We start from the raw sequence: 20,181 nt of genomic DNA, 5'->3' as shown, positions 1-20,181 counted from the left end.
TGATCAATTCAGTGCCTTATTCTCTGCAGTTTATATTCACTAGTGCAAGTACAGTGCAGCTCATGCTTTGCTGTGAAAGGACAATCGCAATCTGGGTCGGTGTTTCGGTACCTCCACACGTGATCATGGGATTTTCCGATCCTCTGTTTTGGAGACATACGATCGTTAATCATTGCAACAATCTGTTTAACATGTAAACAAAAATCTAGTACCAAACACCGACACCACGATTAGGTTTGATTCAAATCACTAACCATCTTACTTATTCCGAGTGCTTGCCAATGCGAAAAATATGCAAAAATAAAATAAAATGTTCTAGTTTAATGTTCTGGCTATGATTGAAAATAATAAAAAAGACCAACAGCTTCCATTGGGGCACTGCTCCGAAAATTCTTTACAAAATAGGTTAATTTTGGCCTCTTATTGGGTCGGAAAACAGCTACCCTTCATTTCATGATGCAGCAAGCTCCTCTCTGGTTTTATGTCAACTTGTGAATGGTCTTCATGTCAATGATCTCACCAAGAGTTCCTTGCTCGAGATGGTCCCACCATTTGAACAAGAAATTGTCCACAACTAGTCTGAACCATGGGGACAGCTTCAGACCTCCTTCTCCTGCATCAGCTTTCCTCAACAGCTCCTTCAACTCATCGCGGTTCACATACTTGATATCAGCCACTTCATCAGGATTGGGATTCACGTTAACATCCCGGATAGTAAAAAGCAGATAGTCCACTGAAATCAAGAAAAGTTGTCAATACTTAACATTCCTTACACATACATAAACGCACAAGAAAATATCCAGTCAGAATTTGCAGCAAATATAAGCAGATTAGGACCTATTCAGCTGGAATAAAAAATATGCCCCAAATAGCACTGAGAGCTATTAATGGTGCATGTTTAGATTTATGATTGCATTGACTGAATTATTGTTAATTAACCCTGGTTAGTTATACAACAAAATCGGCTTGCTGAAAAAGTTGAAAACAATTAAATTGGCTTACGTTCATGCTCTCCCCATTTCCCATCAGAAGGTGCCTTGTAAAGTATGCGACCCAGTGATGTGAACTGATCAACTGGTACATCTTCAGCAGGAATACCGAGCTCGTCCAAGAGCTTCCTCTGAGCTGCATTTCTTACTCCTGGTAACAAAAGATGGAAAAACGTAAATAAAAAGCAGCAATGACAGAGTACATTTATATAGGCGTTTAATATAAAAGGTACATAGTGTATACCAAGGGCATTCTCTTCAATTAGCTCAGATTCACGGTACAGTGGATGACTGCAACAAGTGTTTGTCCACACAAGTGGGAATGTTACCTTGGTTGCAGATCGTTGCTTCATCATGAAGAACAGAGAAACTCAGTCAACACATCGAATTAAAACATGCAACTAAGACTTTAAAACACATTCCACATAGAGAACTTTTCACCAAATAGTCATCCGAGAGACACAAGCATTAAGTGAACATAGATTTTGTAACATCAATAACAACTCAACAAGAGGCAATTAAATGTTACAATGTTGCTCACAATAAATAGTTCAATACACAAGTCATGATGAAGGTGTTATCAAATTAGAAAAACAGAACAATTATAACCGGTAAAAAAATGAATGTTACTACTGTGAACTTGTTTTGTTTCTTCAATGAATGACCGTGAAGACTTGGTATTTTATTGATTTTCCTTATTCTTAAAATTAATTGCAAAGAGTGGTATTTAAGTAGTTAACAGCAAAAGGCCATTTCCCCTCCATATATTGAGGACCACTAGGTCTTTAGCCTACCTCGTGATTTGCATGCAGATGTAAAGCTTTCTAACCAGTATGCACAAAACACTGAAACAACAATGAGAAATATAGATACACTTGATAACCAGACAAATTTTATCCACAGGAACAGAGAAATGAGATAACAAAATGAGGTTCAAATTCTGCTTGATGCTTTTGAAATCAACAGGTTTAGAATAAACAGGATGAAACAGCAAGCTTATGAGCCCAGAAAAACATCAATAATAAACATACCTGGAGCAGCAGCTCATACTTTGAGTTGAACAGAAATACACTGAAAGCTCTATGCAGCAAATTTTCAGCCTCAATCTTCTCCATCAAGTGACCTAATAAAAATCATTGAAGCTTAAAATAATAAATTATCCAGGTCTTTAGTCAGAGAGCAGGAGCACAAAAACAGAAAAAGAAAACTTGATGTCTAAAAAAATGTTCAAAATTTCTCGAGGACCTTTTCTTTATGAAGACAAAATCCGTAGAAGCAGTGGAAATTTATATTTTATTTCAGTTGTCTACTGATCACATTGATCAAAATCTACTATCAATTTGCAGCTCTTTAAGGCTTGCCTCATTGGTATTCAGTAGTTTGTTTGCATTAGAGTAAAAGCTTGGTTCTCTGGTACATAATAAATTACTAATTTTATCAAGTTTCTCATTAATGACCGTTCATTATATGTTAGGTGCATATCATGTGAGGGTTCCATCCTAACCATGTGAGGGTCAGGATAAGTCTCTCTCGCTAGAGCATGCTCTCGATTGATATGCTTTCAGATGTGTGTGCATGTCAGAGAACTGAATACAAAATTACTGCACAGCTGTTAATTCAATCCAACATAATCATTACAAACCAAAATAGATAGTATATACATAAGCTTTAGATTTTACTCCTTTTAACAACAGGAAGATGTTTCCATAAACATAGACATTACAATATTTCAAGATGAACCGCAGTGATAATATTTTTTTTTCACAAATCTTCATATCAGAGAATCTGCCTAGAAAATTTAATGATAGTACATCCCAGAATTTACAAACACCTAAATCAGAACAAAAAAACATTTTCAGAAAACACAAATTATAAGTTATTGAAGTAAGAGAATGTAAGAAACAACTTTTTTTACACTAAACAATGTGAACCCTTGCAATTGAAAACTAAGACAAATCAAAAGTCCACTTACAATTGTATTTGGAATCGTGACCTACCACGCGGTCATTCTCATCCACCAAAATGCATCTGCAGAAGTTCCAACCCAAAACAATTACAAATTGCAGCAGGCAAGACAAATAATAATAATAATAAATCACAAACAAACTCGCTTTAAAGAAGCGTTATCCGTTAAAAGAATGTACACAAGACCCAAGAAAATACAGTCACTTCCCATTACAGAAGCATCAGATATTCAAAAGCTCAATTGCTCAAATCTATGCTCTAAACTTCAAAAGTAGCCTACGAAATTTCGAAACAGGAATGCAAAAATTTGAAAAACCCAGGCTATCAAGTAGCAGTTCATCCCAAACCATTCATGATTCTGAATGACAGAGGCAGAACCTGCACCGAAGGGATTCTAAGAACTAAAGAAGAAACACCAAAAGTTGGGATAGAAATATCCTAATCACTCTGATTTAACCCTAATCCATCTTCCAAATCAATAACTTAACCGGAATTAATTCACGTGTTTTTCCTAGCCACCAGTTGCAAGACGAATATAGTGAAAGGCACACCTGAAGTGCTAGGTCAGTCACCGTGTTAGCACCTCATGTGGAGGGTGACTCAGCTACACCTGTAAGGCCTTATTGATTCCACCCCATCCCCTTCTCTTTTATTATCCCAAAACTTCATTAGAAAAAAACCCTTAACAGACCCAAGGGATTGGTCGAGTGGAGTAAGACAAGGCCTTGCATATGACAAGTTGCAGGTTTCAGTCCTCACTCATCTCCTTGGAATGATATGAAAAAAAACGACCCTGAAGGAGTAAATCAGTCCTGTGACTGAAATAAAATAAAATAAAATAAAATAAAAAGGTAGCCGCCATGATTCTCTGTTGAAGACTCACACGCACAAGCAGATTATGTTTGAAAATTCAACATATTAATACTCTATGTTATGCTTCGGTTTAGTACACCTTTGATATTTTCAAAGCATACACCTCGGCACGGAAAACAATAACAGAGGAAAAGCAGGGAATCTCAGAAAAAAGTTCCAGTCAACTCTGTTGAACTTAAAGAAATCAAAAGCCGCAACACACACCAACAGTCCAATTGCACCCTAACGCGGCCCAATCAAACAACACAGTTGGCCTAGAAAACCACATTTCCGTTCTCAACAACCAAATCACAGATCAATCAATCAAGCAATCAATCAATAACAGAATCACAAAAGCAATTGAAAAACGGAATGAAAAGAGAGGAACGGACTCGTCTTCAAACATAAGGCGGCGCTGGACGGCGTCCATGCCGGCATCGGCAGTGGTGACGGGAGTTTCTCCCATGGCGGTTGGAGAGGAGAAGGGGGCGGAGAGAGAGAGAGGAGTGTGGGAACTTCTTCTCCTCTGAGAGAAAGAGAGAGAAGAAAGCGAACGAGATCCTGTGAAGATGGAAGGAGAGTGAGTAACACACGCCGTAACGTTCCTTTTAAACAGGTTCTGCCTCAGAGTAAGAACGATCGATGATTGTGCCATTTTCAGATTTTCGTTTTCTTCCTGAAACGCACCGCACCACAAAACTTTATTAATTACTTCACTTCATAACATATTTATACAAATTAATAAATTCAATGGTCAAATAATTCGCATTAATAAATTATTCTTATTTTCCTCTTTCTAATAAATATAAATAGCTCGTTTACTCATTCAATTTTCAGACATCATTAGAAAAGTTATTAAAATATTTTAGATTTTGCAAAAATTATTATACCATTGTAAGAGAATAATAATTACAGAATCATTAATTGTCTAGTTAAAAAGAGATATGTAATGCTAAGTCAACTTTGGGATTTTTATTTTATTAGGAATAAAAACTAGTAGATAAATTCCTCTATATATTTATATATTTATAAATATACATTATTGGCGAGATTTCTATTTTATAATATGATTTATAAATTATTTAATGTATATTTTTTGTATAATTAAAAACAACATTTTTTATATATACATTGTTGATTATAGCAATGGCGGCGTAATTTTTTTGAATGTAAAGTCAACATTTTGAATAGACTTTTACTTAATTTTTAAATATTTGTTTTGAAAAACATTTTTTTTTTCGAAAATTACTAAAGTAAATGATAATGAAATTAACCAACAGTCTTGATTCAAACGGCAGCGTTTTATTTATGATTAGATTTGAAAGGTGCAAAATCGGGTTTTATTCAAACCTGATTGAAAATCAACCAAATGTCTGCATAGGAGTGGGTAACGCATTGAAACAAACAAATTTAATTTTATAGAAAACGATTGATAATGAAATAATTATATTTAAAATGTAGAAATTATAATCATTTTCTCTTAATAATCACATCTGAAATATGAAACTAAACACACGCATTATTTGTCTTAGATTCAAATGTATGTTAAAAATAATAAATTGAAAATTATATAATAGGTACTCAATTAAAATTACAAAAATAAATAAATATTTTCTGGTGAAAATAATCTAAGTTGAAAATATAATTCCGTTATGCTATGTTTCAATCAATGAGTATTATATATGATTTTTTTATAAATAATTATTTAAAATTTATATTAAACAAACATTATGCTAGCCACATATGAATTCAACTCCTTCTCTTTGTAGATTATAGCATTTTGAAAAATCGAAATGCAGAATTATTTACTAATAAAATAAAGCACTCTCGTATGTTATTAATTAGTCAGAAATTATTATTATTGCCCGATAATTATTAAAAAGTCAAAAAAATTACGTAGTAATTATGATTGATGACATTTTAAAGTTTAATTTTTTTGTGAGTACGTAATTATTTATTTTAAAAATCACACTAGTATAATTCATAATTATTTAAGAGAGAAAGAATATAAAACATTTTATAATTAATATATTTATAGGATTTTATTAGATTATCTTTAATAAAATTATCAATTATTTATTGCCTAACTACATTTAATAAATTATATTACCCTATTTCTATTAATTGTTTTATCTATAACACTTTAACTTAAAACATTTAAAAAATTGCTTAAATTAAAAATATTCGCTGTTCTATTTTTATATTAGGTTTTCAAAATATATAACCTGGGAAATGGTAACCGATAGAGTCGGTTGCCATCTGGTAAGCGAGGGAAACGAGGGTGCTATTTGGGAATGGTTTTTTTGTTTTGGTTAAGAATTAGTGTAAAAGAATCGTGGATTGCACGCTCTCTTTCCAATTTTACAATATAAAAATTGCACCTCGTGGGAAATGAGTTTTTGGTGCAATTAATTATCTCTTTCATTTAACTCTATTTAACAAAATGCATTTTCAAGGGTTATTTTCAATTTCTTGAATCTTAAATTCAAATCTTATAGATCAGAAATGATAATTAAATAGAATAGTATACTTAAAATCGTTTATTAAATTTCTCCTGCAAATGTTTGGTACTAATAATATAATTAAAAAGTCAACATTTTTAATGTTAGTAATTGTAAAAGTGTTAAAATACTAAACTACAGAGACGATTATGTATACCAAATTTTAGAAAGACTATTCATATTCCAAATGCAATTGCTTCCTGTCCAACATATAACCTGCACCCAACACAATTTATAAAATTCTAAAAATATTTTTTATTCCAGAAATGAAAATTCAGAATTAAAAATAATCCTTTCTGAAAAAATAGATAAGGAAGAAGAGATTATTGTGTTCTGGATATAAAAATCCGGAAAAAAAAATCAAAATTTTATTCTAGATAAAAAATCCAGAATTGAAAATAATATATTTTGAAAAAATTTATCTGTTGGAAAAGGAATTCAGATGTAATTTTATATGTACCCCATTTCTTAATGGTACTTTTGTCTTTTCACCTATAATTGGGTGCAATAATATGGTGCAGAAAACAATTGCCTATTTCAAAAGGAGGAGAGTCCAATAATGTGAGGTCCTATACAATAGACAGAGCCCATTTTACAGAAGGCAATTTTTCCTGTACCTCCATGTTTCCTTTTTGCACCTCCATAGAATATATGAAAAGAAGATCCAAAGAGAAATCCTATCCCACAATGGTAAAGGGTTCCGCGGATTCTTCGCAAAGTTGTTGCATTCCACAATCTCTCTTTCACGACCTTCGAGAATCTCTGCAACAATAACATCTTTCACGACCTTCGAAAATTTCTACAATGGTAACATCTTAGGTTTCAACTTTTGTAATATAATTATATGAGTTGGATTTACAACAAAAATACATTCTGAATTCTAAATTTTAATTTTTCAGTTTAAATATAGAGTTTGAAAGGTCGATGGAATATACAATTTAGAAATGGGAAAAAAATTGCACCTTTTACTTAAGAATAATTTTGGAATTGAAAAAAATTATGGAGGTGCAGGAAGAAACTATAAACGTGCATAAAGAAATTGCCTTCCCGAGTCATTTGCACAACAGTGACCTTCCGCAATGTGTATTGAGCTATTTGTTTTTGCATCTAGGCAAATTCTTTTGGCATAGTTTTTGCATTCACTTAACACTTCCATAATTTCAAAAATATCCTTCTACAAATAGTTCATTATTTTTTTAATTCTTAATTGTATAATCTATAACACAACTAAATTTAGAATAAAAAAATTATATTCCATTTCTATAATATAAATTACAAATTAGAATTCTATAATTCATAATGTGTTTGGAAAAAAAAAATATTCCCAAGTTCTGAAATTTTGAATTTTTATGGATCAATCAATCAATATTAATTATACTAAAGGGAATATTTATTAAATGTTATTTAATAAATAAAAAACTTAAAATATATATATATACATTTACTTTATCTTTTTAGACGTTTTTTTACTATAGATGCTTGTTTAAATAGCGGTTCACGTGACTTAAAAAGTCTTTATTTTCGCCCACTAGCCATTCATTGTGAAGAATGCATTACTAGTATTTGTGGTTTGTTTTATAAAACTAACAAAAATATTCACAATTATTTGAAATTGTTATTTGCTTGAATATTTATATGCATGTTAGAAAACTAGCTACCAATACTCTCATGACTTAGTTTTGTTGTGTGCCATTATGAACATGATACAATATAATGAAAAAATAATAAGAAAAAAAAAAGTTATATTAAAAATAATAGTTTTTTAATAGAATATATTTAATATTTTTATCATATTATGTAAACACAAATATTTAAAATTTAACATGCTTAATACTAACATTTAATATTTTATGTTTGATATTTAATGTTTAATAATAATATTTAATATTTATTTTGTAACATTTATTTTAAAAACATATCAACATCATTACATGCAGGTGTGCACCCACATACCCATAAAGACCCACCACACACACATATCTCTAAGAAAATGAAATAACAATTGCAACACATAATTATTATTTTTATCTATCCTCAGTTTGTGAATATCCTCAGTTTGTTAAGAATAACTGTAACATTCCTATTTTACCCACATCTAATCATATAATATGCATGAACATTTTTAACCTAAATATGTACATATATCATTTGCACACAATTATTCACACAAATCATCTCAATATCATATCACATAGTATGACATGGTTACTTCATATTACCTCAAAGACCATTATATTTCAAGCCACATACAAAATCATATGAACCTCCTTTGACTCTCAACACCCGATAATCTTCATCTATGTGATTCCAATATATCATGAGAGTCAAGATCCATCATTCTACAGGAATCTATAGTCAATGCATATCCTAAACAATCTCAATGCGGAATTTCATTAATACTATATCTTGAGTAAGATTCATATTTTACATTTCACAATATTTAATTTCACACCATTAAATCGTATCAAATATTAAAAATTCAAACAAGCCAACAATTTATCCAAAATTTAAGTAAACACATAAAACTAAAGAAATTTCAATGATGTATATAATTAAAATTCACATATAAAATAATTAAAAACAATAAACAATAATAAAATAGAAACATAAAAATAAATCCTAAATATTTTTTATGTTTTTTAGCTTGAGCGAAAATAATCTCACTTGAGCAAAAATGAACATCACTTAGTGAAAATCCTGTCACTTGAGCTAAAATCAACCAAGAGCACCCCAAAATCCATCCCATTTTCGCTTGAGCAATAACCCTTCTCGCTTTAGAAAAAATGGACTTGAGAGCACCCTATTTTTCACCCTATTTCCGCTTGAGAGAAAATAGGTCTAAAAGCAACCTAAAACTCATTATATTGATCTAGCTTGAGTGATGATCTTTAACTTGAGTGAAAATCTCTCACTTAAGCCAGATATGCAGTACAAAAACGTGCAAAGTGTTATCTTTCAAGTTTTCCTTCAAAATTTCAACATCAAATTTGTATCTTTACAAAATATAACAAATCAAAATAGATACCACTTTACACAATTTTACTCAAGCACTCTCGTTGAGCTATTATGTCAATACACACACACACACATTATGTCAATACACACACACACACACACACACACACACATATTATGTCAATACACACACACACACACACACACACACACATTATGTCAATACACACACACACACACATATTATGTCAATACACACACACACACACACATATTATGTCAACACACACACACACACACACACACACACACACACACACATATATATATATATATCAGTACAAGAAAATCGCTAGTTACATACAGTTTTTTACATACGGATCTGGATCCGTATGTAAAATGGACATTACATACGGATTTTACAAACGGATTTTGATCCGTATATAACTCCGACATTACATACAGATTTTTACATACGGATTCTGATCCGTATATAACTCCAACATTACATACGGATACAGATCCCTATGTAATGTAAGTATTACATACGGATTTTTACATACGGATAATAATCCGTATGTAAGGGAAAAGTTTTTTTTTTTTTTAAATTACATACGGATTCTATCCGTATGTAACGATTTTTTTTTAAAAAAAAAAAACTTACTACAGTTTGAACCCCAGCCACTTCACTACAGTTCTCCACTCAGTCCACCTTCACTTCAATAAAATATATATTTTTTTACTATTTAAAGTTAATATATTGAATTACTTAAAGTAATTGAATATTTATTTAAATTATATTAATAAATTATATTCAATTAAAATAACTAAATAAACAATTTTAAAAATAAATAACTTAAAAAATTAAATGTGATTTATATTATTTCATTAAAATTAAAAAACAAAATAATTAAAAAAAATATATATGTTGAATTGGAACCAGGCACCTTCACTTAACGTAATGTTCACTAAGCCCAGGTTCACTTTACTTAATGTATTCTTCACTAGCCCATGTATTCTTCACTAGCCCACTTCACGTATTCTTCATTCAGTAAAACCTAAATCACAGCAACCCCATTTCCACCCAAGGACACCAGCAAACGACACTAGCTAACGACACCAGCGAACAACAACCCCATCTGCCACACCGCACGCACGATCTCTTTCGGTTTAGCAGTGTCCAGCTTCCCCCCTTTGCCATTGTACCATCCCGTGTGCTCGAGATTTTGCAAACACCGACCCGACGTAGTCTTCCCAATCGCCACCACCGTGTGACCTCCGGCCACCATCGCTGCAATCGTTTAGGTTTTGTTTAGTATGTAACAAAAATTGTAGGAAAAAATAAAATCTACTTTTTTGTATGCTGCTCTCTTTGTTTGCAGGAAGTTGCTGGTTTTTTGGTTTATTTTGGCATACATGGTTTATGGTTTATTTTTGGGTTATTGAGCTGGGAATGTGCAGGGCTTTAGTTTGTCTCTGTAAAGTGATACATTATACATTGTATGAGCTGGTGTATATTTTTATGTTTCTGTTATTGTGGTTTAATGAACTTTTGTATGAATTTATTAGCTATAAAACTTGATAATTTTAAAATAATGATAGCAGTGAACTTTTTTTGATGGCTCGCTTCCTCATCTGAGTCAATGTAGGCATAAGTGATAAATCCATAATTCAAAAAGTCAATACAATCCAATATCTTGCCATTGGGTAAATTCTCATTACGATTTCTGATGTATAAAATTCTGTAATTTAATGCATGAAAAATATTTTTTTATAACTAATTATAATACCTAAAGACGATTTAGGTAGAGTTTGTAACACAAACTCTTACATGTTCGTTTCTAAAACGAACTCTTAAATGTTCGTTTATAGCACGATCTTTGAAAAAAATCGTTGACTTTTTGTCAATTGCTTTATGAACAGAACATGGATCAGTTTCCATCAAATCGTGGATGGATGTATGATAGGTGTTATAGAGGAAGAGGTGCTTTGAAAGAGTCTTTTATATTGGGAGTTGAAGAGTTTATAACCAAAGCTTGCCAACAAGAATGTTATCTGAATGATGAGGGAATACGATGTCCATGTACTAAGTGTGATTGTACAAGAATTTTGGAGGAAAGACTTGTGAAGGTTCATCTCTACAAACATGGTTTCAAATCTAATTATTGGATTTGGAGTGATCATGGTGAAGACATGGTAGAAGGTGACTTGGATAATAACAATAATTGCATGCCTTTGGAAATAATTGGAGGTGCACACCTTCAGTCACAAGATGACCAAGTTAGGTTGATGGAAGACATGGTGTATGATGCTCTTAGGCAACAAGAGTCATTCCAAGTACCAAATGTAGATAACATGGAAGAGCCTCCGAATGAAGAAACTCAAAGATTTTATGACCTTTTGTTGGATGCAAATGCGCCATTGTATAAAGGGTCATCTGACTCCAAATTATCAATGTGTGTCCGACTATTAGCTTGCAAATCCAATTGGAATATTCCTGACCAATGCTTAGAGTTTATTTCAAAAATGCTTTTAGATGCAACACCTATCAAAATAGGTTTGCCTAAAAGTTATTATGATGCAAAAAGGCTAGTGTCGAAATTGGGATTATAGGCTAAGAGGATTGATTGTTGTGTGGATGGTTGCATGCTCTTCTATGATAACGAATACGGTAAAAATGATGGAGCGTTGCTTCAATAAAAATTTTGTCACAAGTCAAGGTATCATCACCAGAACACTGGACCAAGTAACAAAAAACCAGTTCCTGTAAAGGCAATGTTCTATTTGTCAATAATTCCAAGGTTGCAAAGAATGTATGCTTCAACACAGACTGTGAGACAAATGACATGGCACTATGATAACAAAAGCAGTAATGGTGTTTTGCGTCATCCATGTGATGGCGAGGCTTGGAAACACTTTGATACAATATATCCCGATTTTTCTATGGAGGCACGCAATGTGCAATTAGGTTTATGCTCTGATGGTTTTAATCCATATGTGCAAGCATCAAATGCACCCTATTCATGTTGGCCAATAATTGTGACCCCGTATAATCTTCCTCCCGAAATGTGCATGTGTAAACCTTATATGTTTTTGAGTTGTCTCATACCAGGCCCATTCAATCCAAAGGCTAGTATTGATGTATTTTTGGAGCCCTTGATAGACGACTTGAAGAAATTGTGGAGTGGTGTCCCAACATACGATATTTCAAGGAAAGAGAACTTCATGATGAGGGCAATGTTAATGTGGACGATTAATGATTTTCCTGCATACGGTATGTTGTCTGGTTGGGGAACTCATGGTAAATTAGCATGCCCACATTGCATGGAGCATTCAAAGGCATTTAAATTACATCATGGGGGAAAAAATTCTTGGTTTGACTCGCATCGTAGATTTTTACCGAATGATCATGCATTTAGGAGGAACAAGAATGCGTTCAAGAAGGGGGAAGTTGACATGGATCCTCCACCACCTAAGTTCACACCTACACAAGTTTGGAATAGAGTAAAGGCTTATCCTAAAGTAACTGAGAGTGGTGTGCAAAGAATACATGGTTACGGGGAGTGGCATAACTGGACAAAAAGAAGCATCTTTTGGGATCTTCCATACTGGAAAGACAATATATTAAGACATAATCTTGATGTTATGCATATTGAAAAAAACTTCTTCGATAACATTTTTAATACTGTCATGAATGTGATTGGGAAGACAAAGGACAATGACAAAGCACGAATGGACTTAAGTTTGTATTGTAGGCGAAGAGACTTGGAACTGAAGTCACATCCTAATGGAAAGATGTTGAAGCCAAAAACAAATTACACACTTGCAACAGAGGAAATTAAACATGTGTGTCAATGGTTAAAAGATCTTAGGATGCCTGATGGATATTCTTCAAATTTGGCTAGATGTGCTGATGTCAATAAGGGAAGGGTGCTTGGTATGAAAAGCCATGATTGTCATGTATTCATGGAATGCCTACTTCCCATAGCATTTAGTTCCTTACCAACTCATGTTCTAAATCCCATTATTGAGATAAGTCATTTTTTCAAAGATTTGTGTTCTACAACACTAAATCAGGATGATCTTACTAGGATGGAACAAAACATTCCAATAATTCTTTGTAAGTTGGAAAGGATATTTCCCCCGGCATTTTTTGATTCTATGGAACATCTCCCTGTCCATCTAGCATATGAAGCCAAACTTGGTGGACCTGTCCATTATATGTGGATGTACCCATTTGAAAGGTAATAATAAGAGTAATTAGTCTTTATTTAATGTGAAATATAACTATCAATCATAACATATTTCTTTGATTATAGATTCATGGGATATGCTAAACGATCAGTGAAGAATAAGGTTAGGGTAGAAGGATCTATTTGTGCATCTTATTTGCATCGTGAGACAACTCACTTTTGTTCACATTATTTCAACAACTTCATGTTAAGACCACAACATTGTAGAAATGAAGTGGACATTGAAAGTGAAAGGCTTCCATCAATCTTATCTGTATTTGACCAACCTGGACGTCATTCTGGGAGGAAGATCACTCGTTGGTTAACTGATGAAGAATTGAACTCAGCTCATGTTCATATTTTGATCAACTGTAATGAAGTTAAACCATACCTCGAGTAAGCCTCATGCAAGATATTCTTTTAAAACACTGTTATTGGTTCATTAAGTTATCGCTAACCAAATGCATTGACACTTATATATTCACAGCTCTTTCTTACATTGTAATGAAATTTCCGAATCACATGCCTCGGCTCGTATACATACAAATTTTCCTTTGTGGTTTAGGACACAAGTATGTATCAACAAATTCTCTAATTTACTTTTTTTTTACTTCTTTAACCATTTCATAAAAAATTAGTGACATTGATATATTTACAGGTTCATAAAGACCCTTTAAATGTGAATAATCAACACTTAAGAGATTTATCACTTGGTCCTTTAAGGTGTGTAAAAGAGTGGCACACCTTCTTTGTGAATGGGTACAAATTCCACACTCATGCATGGAGTGAGGGAAATAAAACAATAAATAGTGGGGTCCATGTAAAGGGTCTTACAGAAGGAGGTGAGGATGATTTCTACGGTGTGATTCAACACATATATGAGGTGGAGTACAATTCTTCGACCTCAGATAACAAAGTTGTATTATTTTACTGTAATTGGTTTGATCCATCAACAAGAGGTACACGAGTGAGCTCCAAATATGGTATTGTGGATATTCTAATGGATAGAAGATATGTGCCATTTGATCCTTTTATCATTGCACATAATGTTCGACAAGTTTATTATGTACCATACAGCATCACGCAGAGACAAACATGGCTGGTGTGTTGCAATCAAAACGAAACCCAGAGGTCGTATAGATTTTGATGATGTAGAAGTTGAAGTGCCATATCAAGTTGATGAAATGTCACATGTTAATGAAGTGATTGAAGTTGAAAGGGTTTCGGGATTACAAGATTTAGAGACTGAGTTTGAAGAAGTTGACATAAACAATGTATCATCATTTGAATATCTGATAGATGAAGAAACAAATGAATGGGAAGAAGACAATGAAGAGGGAGAAAGTGAAGATGAATATGGAGATGACTTTGACATCTCTAACTCTGAATAGACTTAGGAAGCCAATGTTAACAAATAATATCTATTGTACGAACTAGTATTGTATTGTTGTTGTTAACATATTGTTTATTACTCCAATTAATTTGAGCTTTATGTTTGCTGATGAAATTTTTACATGTTTATTTCAATTTTTTTATTAAACTATATTCAACATATTTTTCTCCATTGATAAACTTATATAACCTTCATTATCATTTCATGCCATATATATAGATGTCATCAGGAGGTTCTGATCAACCATCACCGAGTAACAACCAAAAAAAGGGGAAAAGAAATTATGTGATAAAATTGTTATCACGATTTAACAACCAAAATCCATTATCAAGTCAACCCAATACACCTATTCCTTCTTCAGTTCACGGATCTACCCCACCAGTACCAGATGCTACCCAATCCACCCCACCAATACCAGATGCTACCCAATCCGCCCCACCAGTACAAGATGCTATTGCATCAACACCATCTCCACGTGTTGGTTCTAATGCATCAACCCCACCAGATATTACACCATCCCCCATATACAAATCTTGGAGGGACGCACTCAGCTTCTGCAGCGAATAACTTAAAGGACGAGGTCCTCTCAGCTGGTGATCGTCCTTTGATTCAGCCTATTGGGGGAGGGTAAGAATATAACAAAATTCAATTTATATAATTTATTATTATTGTCTTATAATTTTGACTAACTTTGTTTTGGTATTTAGGTTTTATCCATCAAAAATTGCATCAAAGGCCATCACTGCCACCATCAAGCAACAATTTGGTGAGCCATGGCCAACATGGGGGGCAATCCCAAAGGGTGAACGAGATATATTTTTTCAACGTTTTAAGGTACTTGTTTTTTATTCCCTTTAAATATTTTATATTTTACAATTTGGATTGATGATTCTTGTTGTTTTGCAGAGGAAGGTCACATGGAGGGCTGAGGACGAGGAAAAAGTTAAGAAAAATTTCCATACAAAAGCTTCTCACACCCTTTCACAAATGTTTAAAGATGCTCGCCAAGAAGGTAAACGACCAGAATGGATTGGCAATAATGTTTGGAACAACCTCCAAGAACACTGGAACATGGTTGTGTATCGATCCAAATGTGATACAGCTAAAAAGAATCGTTTGTCTGAAAAAGGTGGATATCTGCACACTGGAGGATCTATTAGTGTTCATGAACACGCTATTCGTTTGGTATGATTTTCATGTAATTTTTTTATATTAATGTATGATTAATTATTATCTTTTTAATTTATGAAATGTTTTCTTTATAGATAGAGGAGCTTGGCCGCTTGGTCCATGTTGATGAAGTGTTTCAACAAACACATATACGGAAGAGCACTGGAGATTTTGCTGATGATAGATCAAGGATGACTCATGTTAGTTTTTTAAAACTTTTTTTAAAACTTTTTTTTTCATATACATTAATTGGTATGATAACAAATATTTTTCATTTTAATAGGAAGATTTTGAAAGTAGATTGTCTCAAGCATTATCTTAATCACAATCTACCTCAATATATACTCCATTAGATCCTGCTGAGGAGGAAAGATTGAGAAGTCGTTGTTGGTTAGAAACTGTAGGTGGAAGGTACAAGGGACGAGTATATGGGGTTGGACGTGTTGATCGTTAGGACGACTGTGTTGGTCGCTACCTACAAGAAACACAACCATCTTCTAGTAATAAGAAGGCTAATTCAGAAGAAATTGTTGAACTTAGGCAGCATATTGAACGCATGGATGCAAGGTTTCAAAACTTTCAAAATTTCATGATGCAATATCTACCACCTGAGGCAGCAGCTGCAGCACAACAGTTTTTTCAGCAACCAAATACCCCGCCACCAACTGAACCGAATCCGCAGTCAAATGAAGTCCAACAACATCATAATAATCATGATGAACAACAAAATTCACCCGATGAAGATTATAATAATTATTAGCTTCTCTAGAACTTTGTTTTAATGAAATACATTTTAGATATTTAGATATTTGAAAATAGTAAGTATTGTATGTATGAATAACTTTGAATGTGATGAATATTTGTCTTCTGAAAACTGGAATGTACTGGAATGTTGATGGATGATATGCAGGTGTAGAATATGGGGTGCTTCCAAATACAAATAGTTGGTGGTGCTGTGTACAATGTTACATACGAATAAATCCGTATGTAAGTCTGCTTGTTAATTACATACGGATTTATCCGTATGTAATTACATACGAATTTTACATACGGATGTATCCGTATGTAATAACACACGGATTTTACATAAGGATTTATCCGTATGTAATTACATACGGATCCAAAATCCGTATGTAACAGTTACCTACGACGGTTTTATATACGGATTTTTATCCGTATGTAATCCGTATGTAAATGGGTTTTATATACGGATTTTGTGTGTTACATACGGATATTGGTTGTATGTAATTTGAGTTTTTCTTGTAGTGTATATGTATATATATATATATATATATATATATATATATATATATACTCATCAAACATTACACATCAAGTGATTCATAAACACAATTCAAATTCATTCATTAACTTATTCAAATAAAAACAAAATTGAATTCTACAATATCTACCATATCTACAATTTCACATCCAATCTCAACTAAATTCTAATATACTAAAAACAAGTAATCCTGCAAGAAATTTTGAGGCTGATGAACACGATGTCACCCCCATATTCAAATCTTCTAACTTAGGGTTCTATTGAAAATAAAATTAGCTTCCTTTATCAGAGTTTGAGCATGTGTTCACTAAGAGTTCCAACTCCTACATGGCCCAATGACAGCTTAACCTACACCACAAAATCTTGATAAAAATCTAATTATATCACTACTAATTTTAAAGCTAAAAGTGTCACATGCAAAGACCTATACTAAAGGAAACCCTAACCATATTGGAATTTACTTAAAGAAAAAAGAAGCAAAAATGAACTTACTTTGTCTAAAATTTTGACTGGGCAGTCTTGTAATATTCATTATCAGGAATCCAATGGTGGACTCTGATCGCCATTTTGATGACAAAGATGTTCAAAAAGTTAGAGAGAAGGAAAAGGAAGAAAAAAAGAAAAAGTTTAGAGAGATAGTGATTATTTTAAAATGAAACCTGAAAACTGATTTTTTTCTATTTAATGTTATTTTCATTTTAATAATAAATTAACTATGTGTCATTTAAAATATACTATTTTTACTCTAAAGCCATTTTCTAGGTCCTTACAATAAGTTCGTACAATATCATATGCTCTCGTATAACACACAATTATCACACTTGATAAACAACGCAATCACACAAAACATGGTAAACTAGAGTCTTAAAAAGACTTTTATACATTTACATAATAAATCATACACACATATTGTATTCACATCTCATATGTGTACTCTAATGAATACAATCTCAATTATTAATTTAATCAACATAAGAATTACGTGTCTAGTATCAACCTACTGACTACGTCTCATGTCAATAATATTGATATCAACCATCACAGACACATGCATTAAATTAAACCCAAAGATCTACATCTAACATATTATCTCGACTAAGTTGTCACCATAACAAAGTTACATAGTATGAACATATTTTCACCCATCTGACAAGGTAAGTTTCTATGACTTACTAAACAAAGTTATTTTTCACACCGTAAACTAGGTTATAAGATCTTCCTTCGACTTTCATCACATGATATTTTTCTCTATGTGATTCTAACATCAATAAAGTCATGATATATGCTTCACGAATCCCCAATTCAATACATCACCTACATCTCAACATAATATTCTCTCATTGGAAATAACTACGTTTCCACACATCATATGTTATATCACAACCATAACATCATACACTTTCATTCATATACATTTCATCTCAATATAATTATTAATCTTATCACCCATTCATCATTAATTACATTTAATAACATTCAACCCAATGTATTGATAAAAAATATAATGATGAAAAATAAACAAAATTTAGCATCTAGAAACATTTAAAAACATGTCTTTTAAAGTTTAGAAAACACCATATTGCTCGGCTAAAACTTTTCTCGCCCAATGAATCAAGCACATATTGCAATTCCTCCAACCACCACTCTATTTACTCAAACTATACAAATTTTGTCTCAAACACTTTCAACTCTTTAATATCTCAAGTATACCATACATATATAATTAGATTGCCAACAACAAACATTCAATCATATCACACTATGAACATCTTTACCATATCACCAAACATTCATCTCAAGATTCAGAAGTTTTGAATATATTCAAACAACACACAATCCTTAAAAAAAATCAAATATTATGATCACGTCATCCTCATATCCAGGCCATTTGCCCTAAGGTACTATCAAAACTTAACTAGTTTCTTTTACTTGGTAAGATTTGTTTACTATAGCTTGAGCTCCAAACTTTTCTATTTTCACAAGGAAGATAAAATTTTACATAAAATGCTTTCATATGCAATTTAAACAGACTCTCATGCTCCTAAACTAACAAAGATTCATTTTTGTCCTAAAAATCAAAGGCATGCAAAATTTTCAATAAAACCAACTTAAGAAAAGAGTAAAGAGAAACTTACTCAAAAACAATTTATGAATAGACACAAATGTTATACTCTCTATCATGATCTCTAAGGTGGAATATGATTTATGAAAAGATGAACATATCCTTCCAAATTATAAAGAAAATGCAAAGGAAATGTTTTTTAGTGAGATGATTCTTTCTAAAATAAAATTTTAATAGTTAATTTTTATTTATATTTTTGTTTACTTCAATAATAAAATAGTAATACTTCGTCTCATTTAAATCACTACTACTATTAAATACATTAACTTACTCCTTACCTAATTATTTAAGATTTAATGTTTAATACTATTATATAACGTTTAATATTTAATAATTAAATTTGATTAATACAATGTTTTGTATGCCTCTTTCAGTCATATTATCATTTTCATTTATTAAAATAATTTTTTGTTATTTTTAGATAATTTTTTAAATGATTTGAACTTTTAAAAGTATTTTATCGAACTTTTTTCTATCATAATATTTCAATATTTTGTAAGGTATCTATCAAGTAAGCAAACTTATAATTTTATTTTAGTTTAAATAATTTGGAATTTTACTGTGAAATTAAACTCGAGTTGAAGTTGAATGTTTAAAGATTTTATAAGACTGATAAATTGATTTTAACTGATTTGATTTTGAATTTTTAGAATGGAATTAAATTTGAGTTGAAGTTAAATATCTGGAGACGAGTGAAAATGTATGAAATTAAGTTAGATT

General features: G+C 32.0%; 2 protein-coding genes across 2 annotated transcripts; one reads left to right on the top strand and one right to left on the bottom strand.

Annotated features, from left to right (window-relative positions):
• Positions 1-230: 230 nt before the first annotated feature.
• On the bottom strand, positions 231-4,512 carry LOC137824084 (isopentenyl-diphosphate Delta-isomerase I). Its single transcript, XM_068629537.1, has 6 exons — positions 4,199-4,512; positions 2,962-3,017; positions 2,021-2,112; positions 1,234-1,336; positions 1,003-1,140; positions 231-733 (listed from the first exon to the last, which is right to left on the bottom strand). The coding sequence occupies exons 1-6, from the start codon at positions 4,459-4,461 to the stop codon at positions 480-482; spliced, it is 906 nt and encodes a 301-aa protein (XP_068485638.1). The 5' UTR covers positions 4,462-4,512; the 3' UTR covers positions 231-479.
• A 10,763-nt stretch (positions 4,513-15,275) lies between these two features.
• On the top strand, positions 15,276-16,817 carry LOC137823561 (uncharacterized). The gene is made up of 5 exons (XM_068628746.1): positions 15,276-15,514; positions 15,595-15,721; positions 15,794-16,072; positions 16,153-16,257; positions 16,512-16,817. The coding sequence occupies exons 1-5, from the start codon at positions 15,276-15,278 to the stop codon at positions 16,815-16,817; spliced, it is 1,056 nt and encodes a 351-aa protein (XP_068484847.1).
• The last annotated feature ends 3,364 nt before the right edge of the window (positions 16,818-20,181 follow it).

The sequence above is a fragment of the Phaseolus vulgaris genome, chromosome 8 (genome assembly GCF_000499845.2).
Source record: "Phaseolus vulgaris cultivar G19833 chromosome 8, P. vulgaris v2.0, whole genome shotgun sequence".
In the NCBI taxonomy this organism is placed as follows: domain Eukaryota; kingdom Viridiplantae; phylum Streptophyta; class Magnoliopsida; order Fabales; family Fabaceae; genus Phaseolus; species Phaseolus vulgaris.
The sequence above is the reverse complement of the archived record's forward strand: the minus strand, read 5'-3'. Positions and strand labels throughout refer to the sequence as shown.

What these genes read in the sequence shown, in the direction of transcription:
- LOC137823561 (XM_068628746.1), top strand. Translation starts at nt 15,276, where the DNA reads ATGCTACCCAATCCACCCCACCAATACCAGATGCTACCCAATCCGCCC. An exon ending in ATTCAGCCTATTGGGGGAGG is followed by an intron (nt 15,515 to 15,594) that starts GTAAGAATATAA and finishes TTTGGTATTTAG; the next exon opens with GTTTTATCCATCAAAAATTG. An exon ending in ATGAACACGCTATTCGTTTG is followed by an intron (nt 16,073 to 16,152) that starts GTATGATTTTCA and finishes TTTTCTTTATAG; the next exon opens with ATAGAGGAGCTTGGCCGCTT.
- LOC137824084 (XM_068629537.1), bottom strand. Translation starts at nt 4,461, where the DNA reads ATGGCACAATCATCGATCGTTCTTACTCTGAGGCAGAACCTGTTTAAA. An exon ending in TCACGATTCCAAATACAATT is followed by an intron (nt 2,113 to 2,961) that starts GTAAGTGGACTT and finishes GATTTTTATTAG; the next exon opens with GTCACTTGATGGAGAAGATT. An exon ending in AATTGAAGAGAATGCCCTTG is followed by an intron (nt 1,141 to 1,233) that starts GTATACACTATG and finishes TTTTGTTACCAG; the next exon opens with GAGTAAGAAATGCAGCTCAG.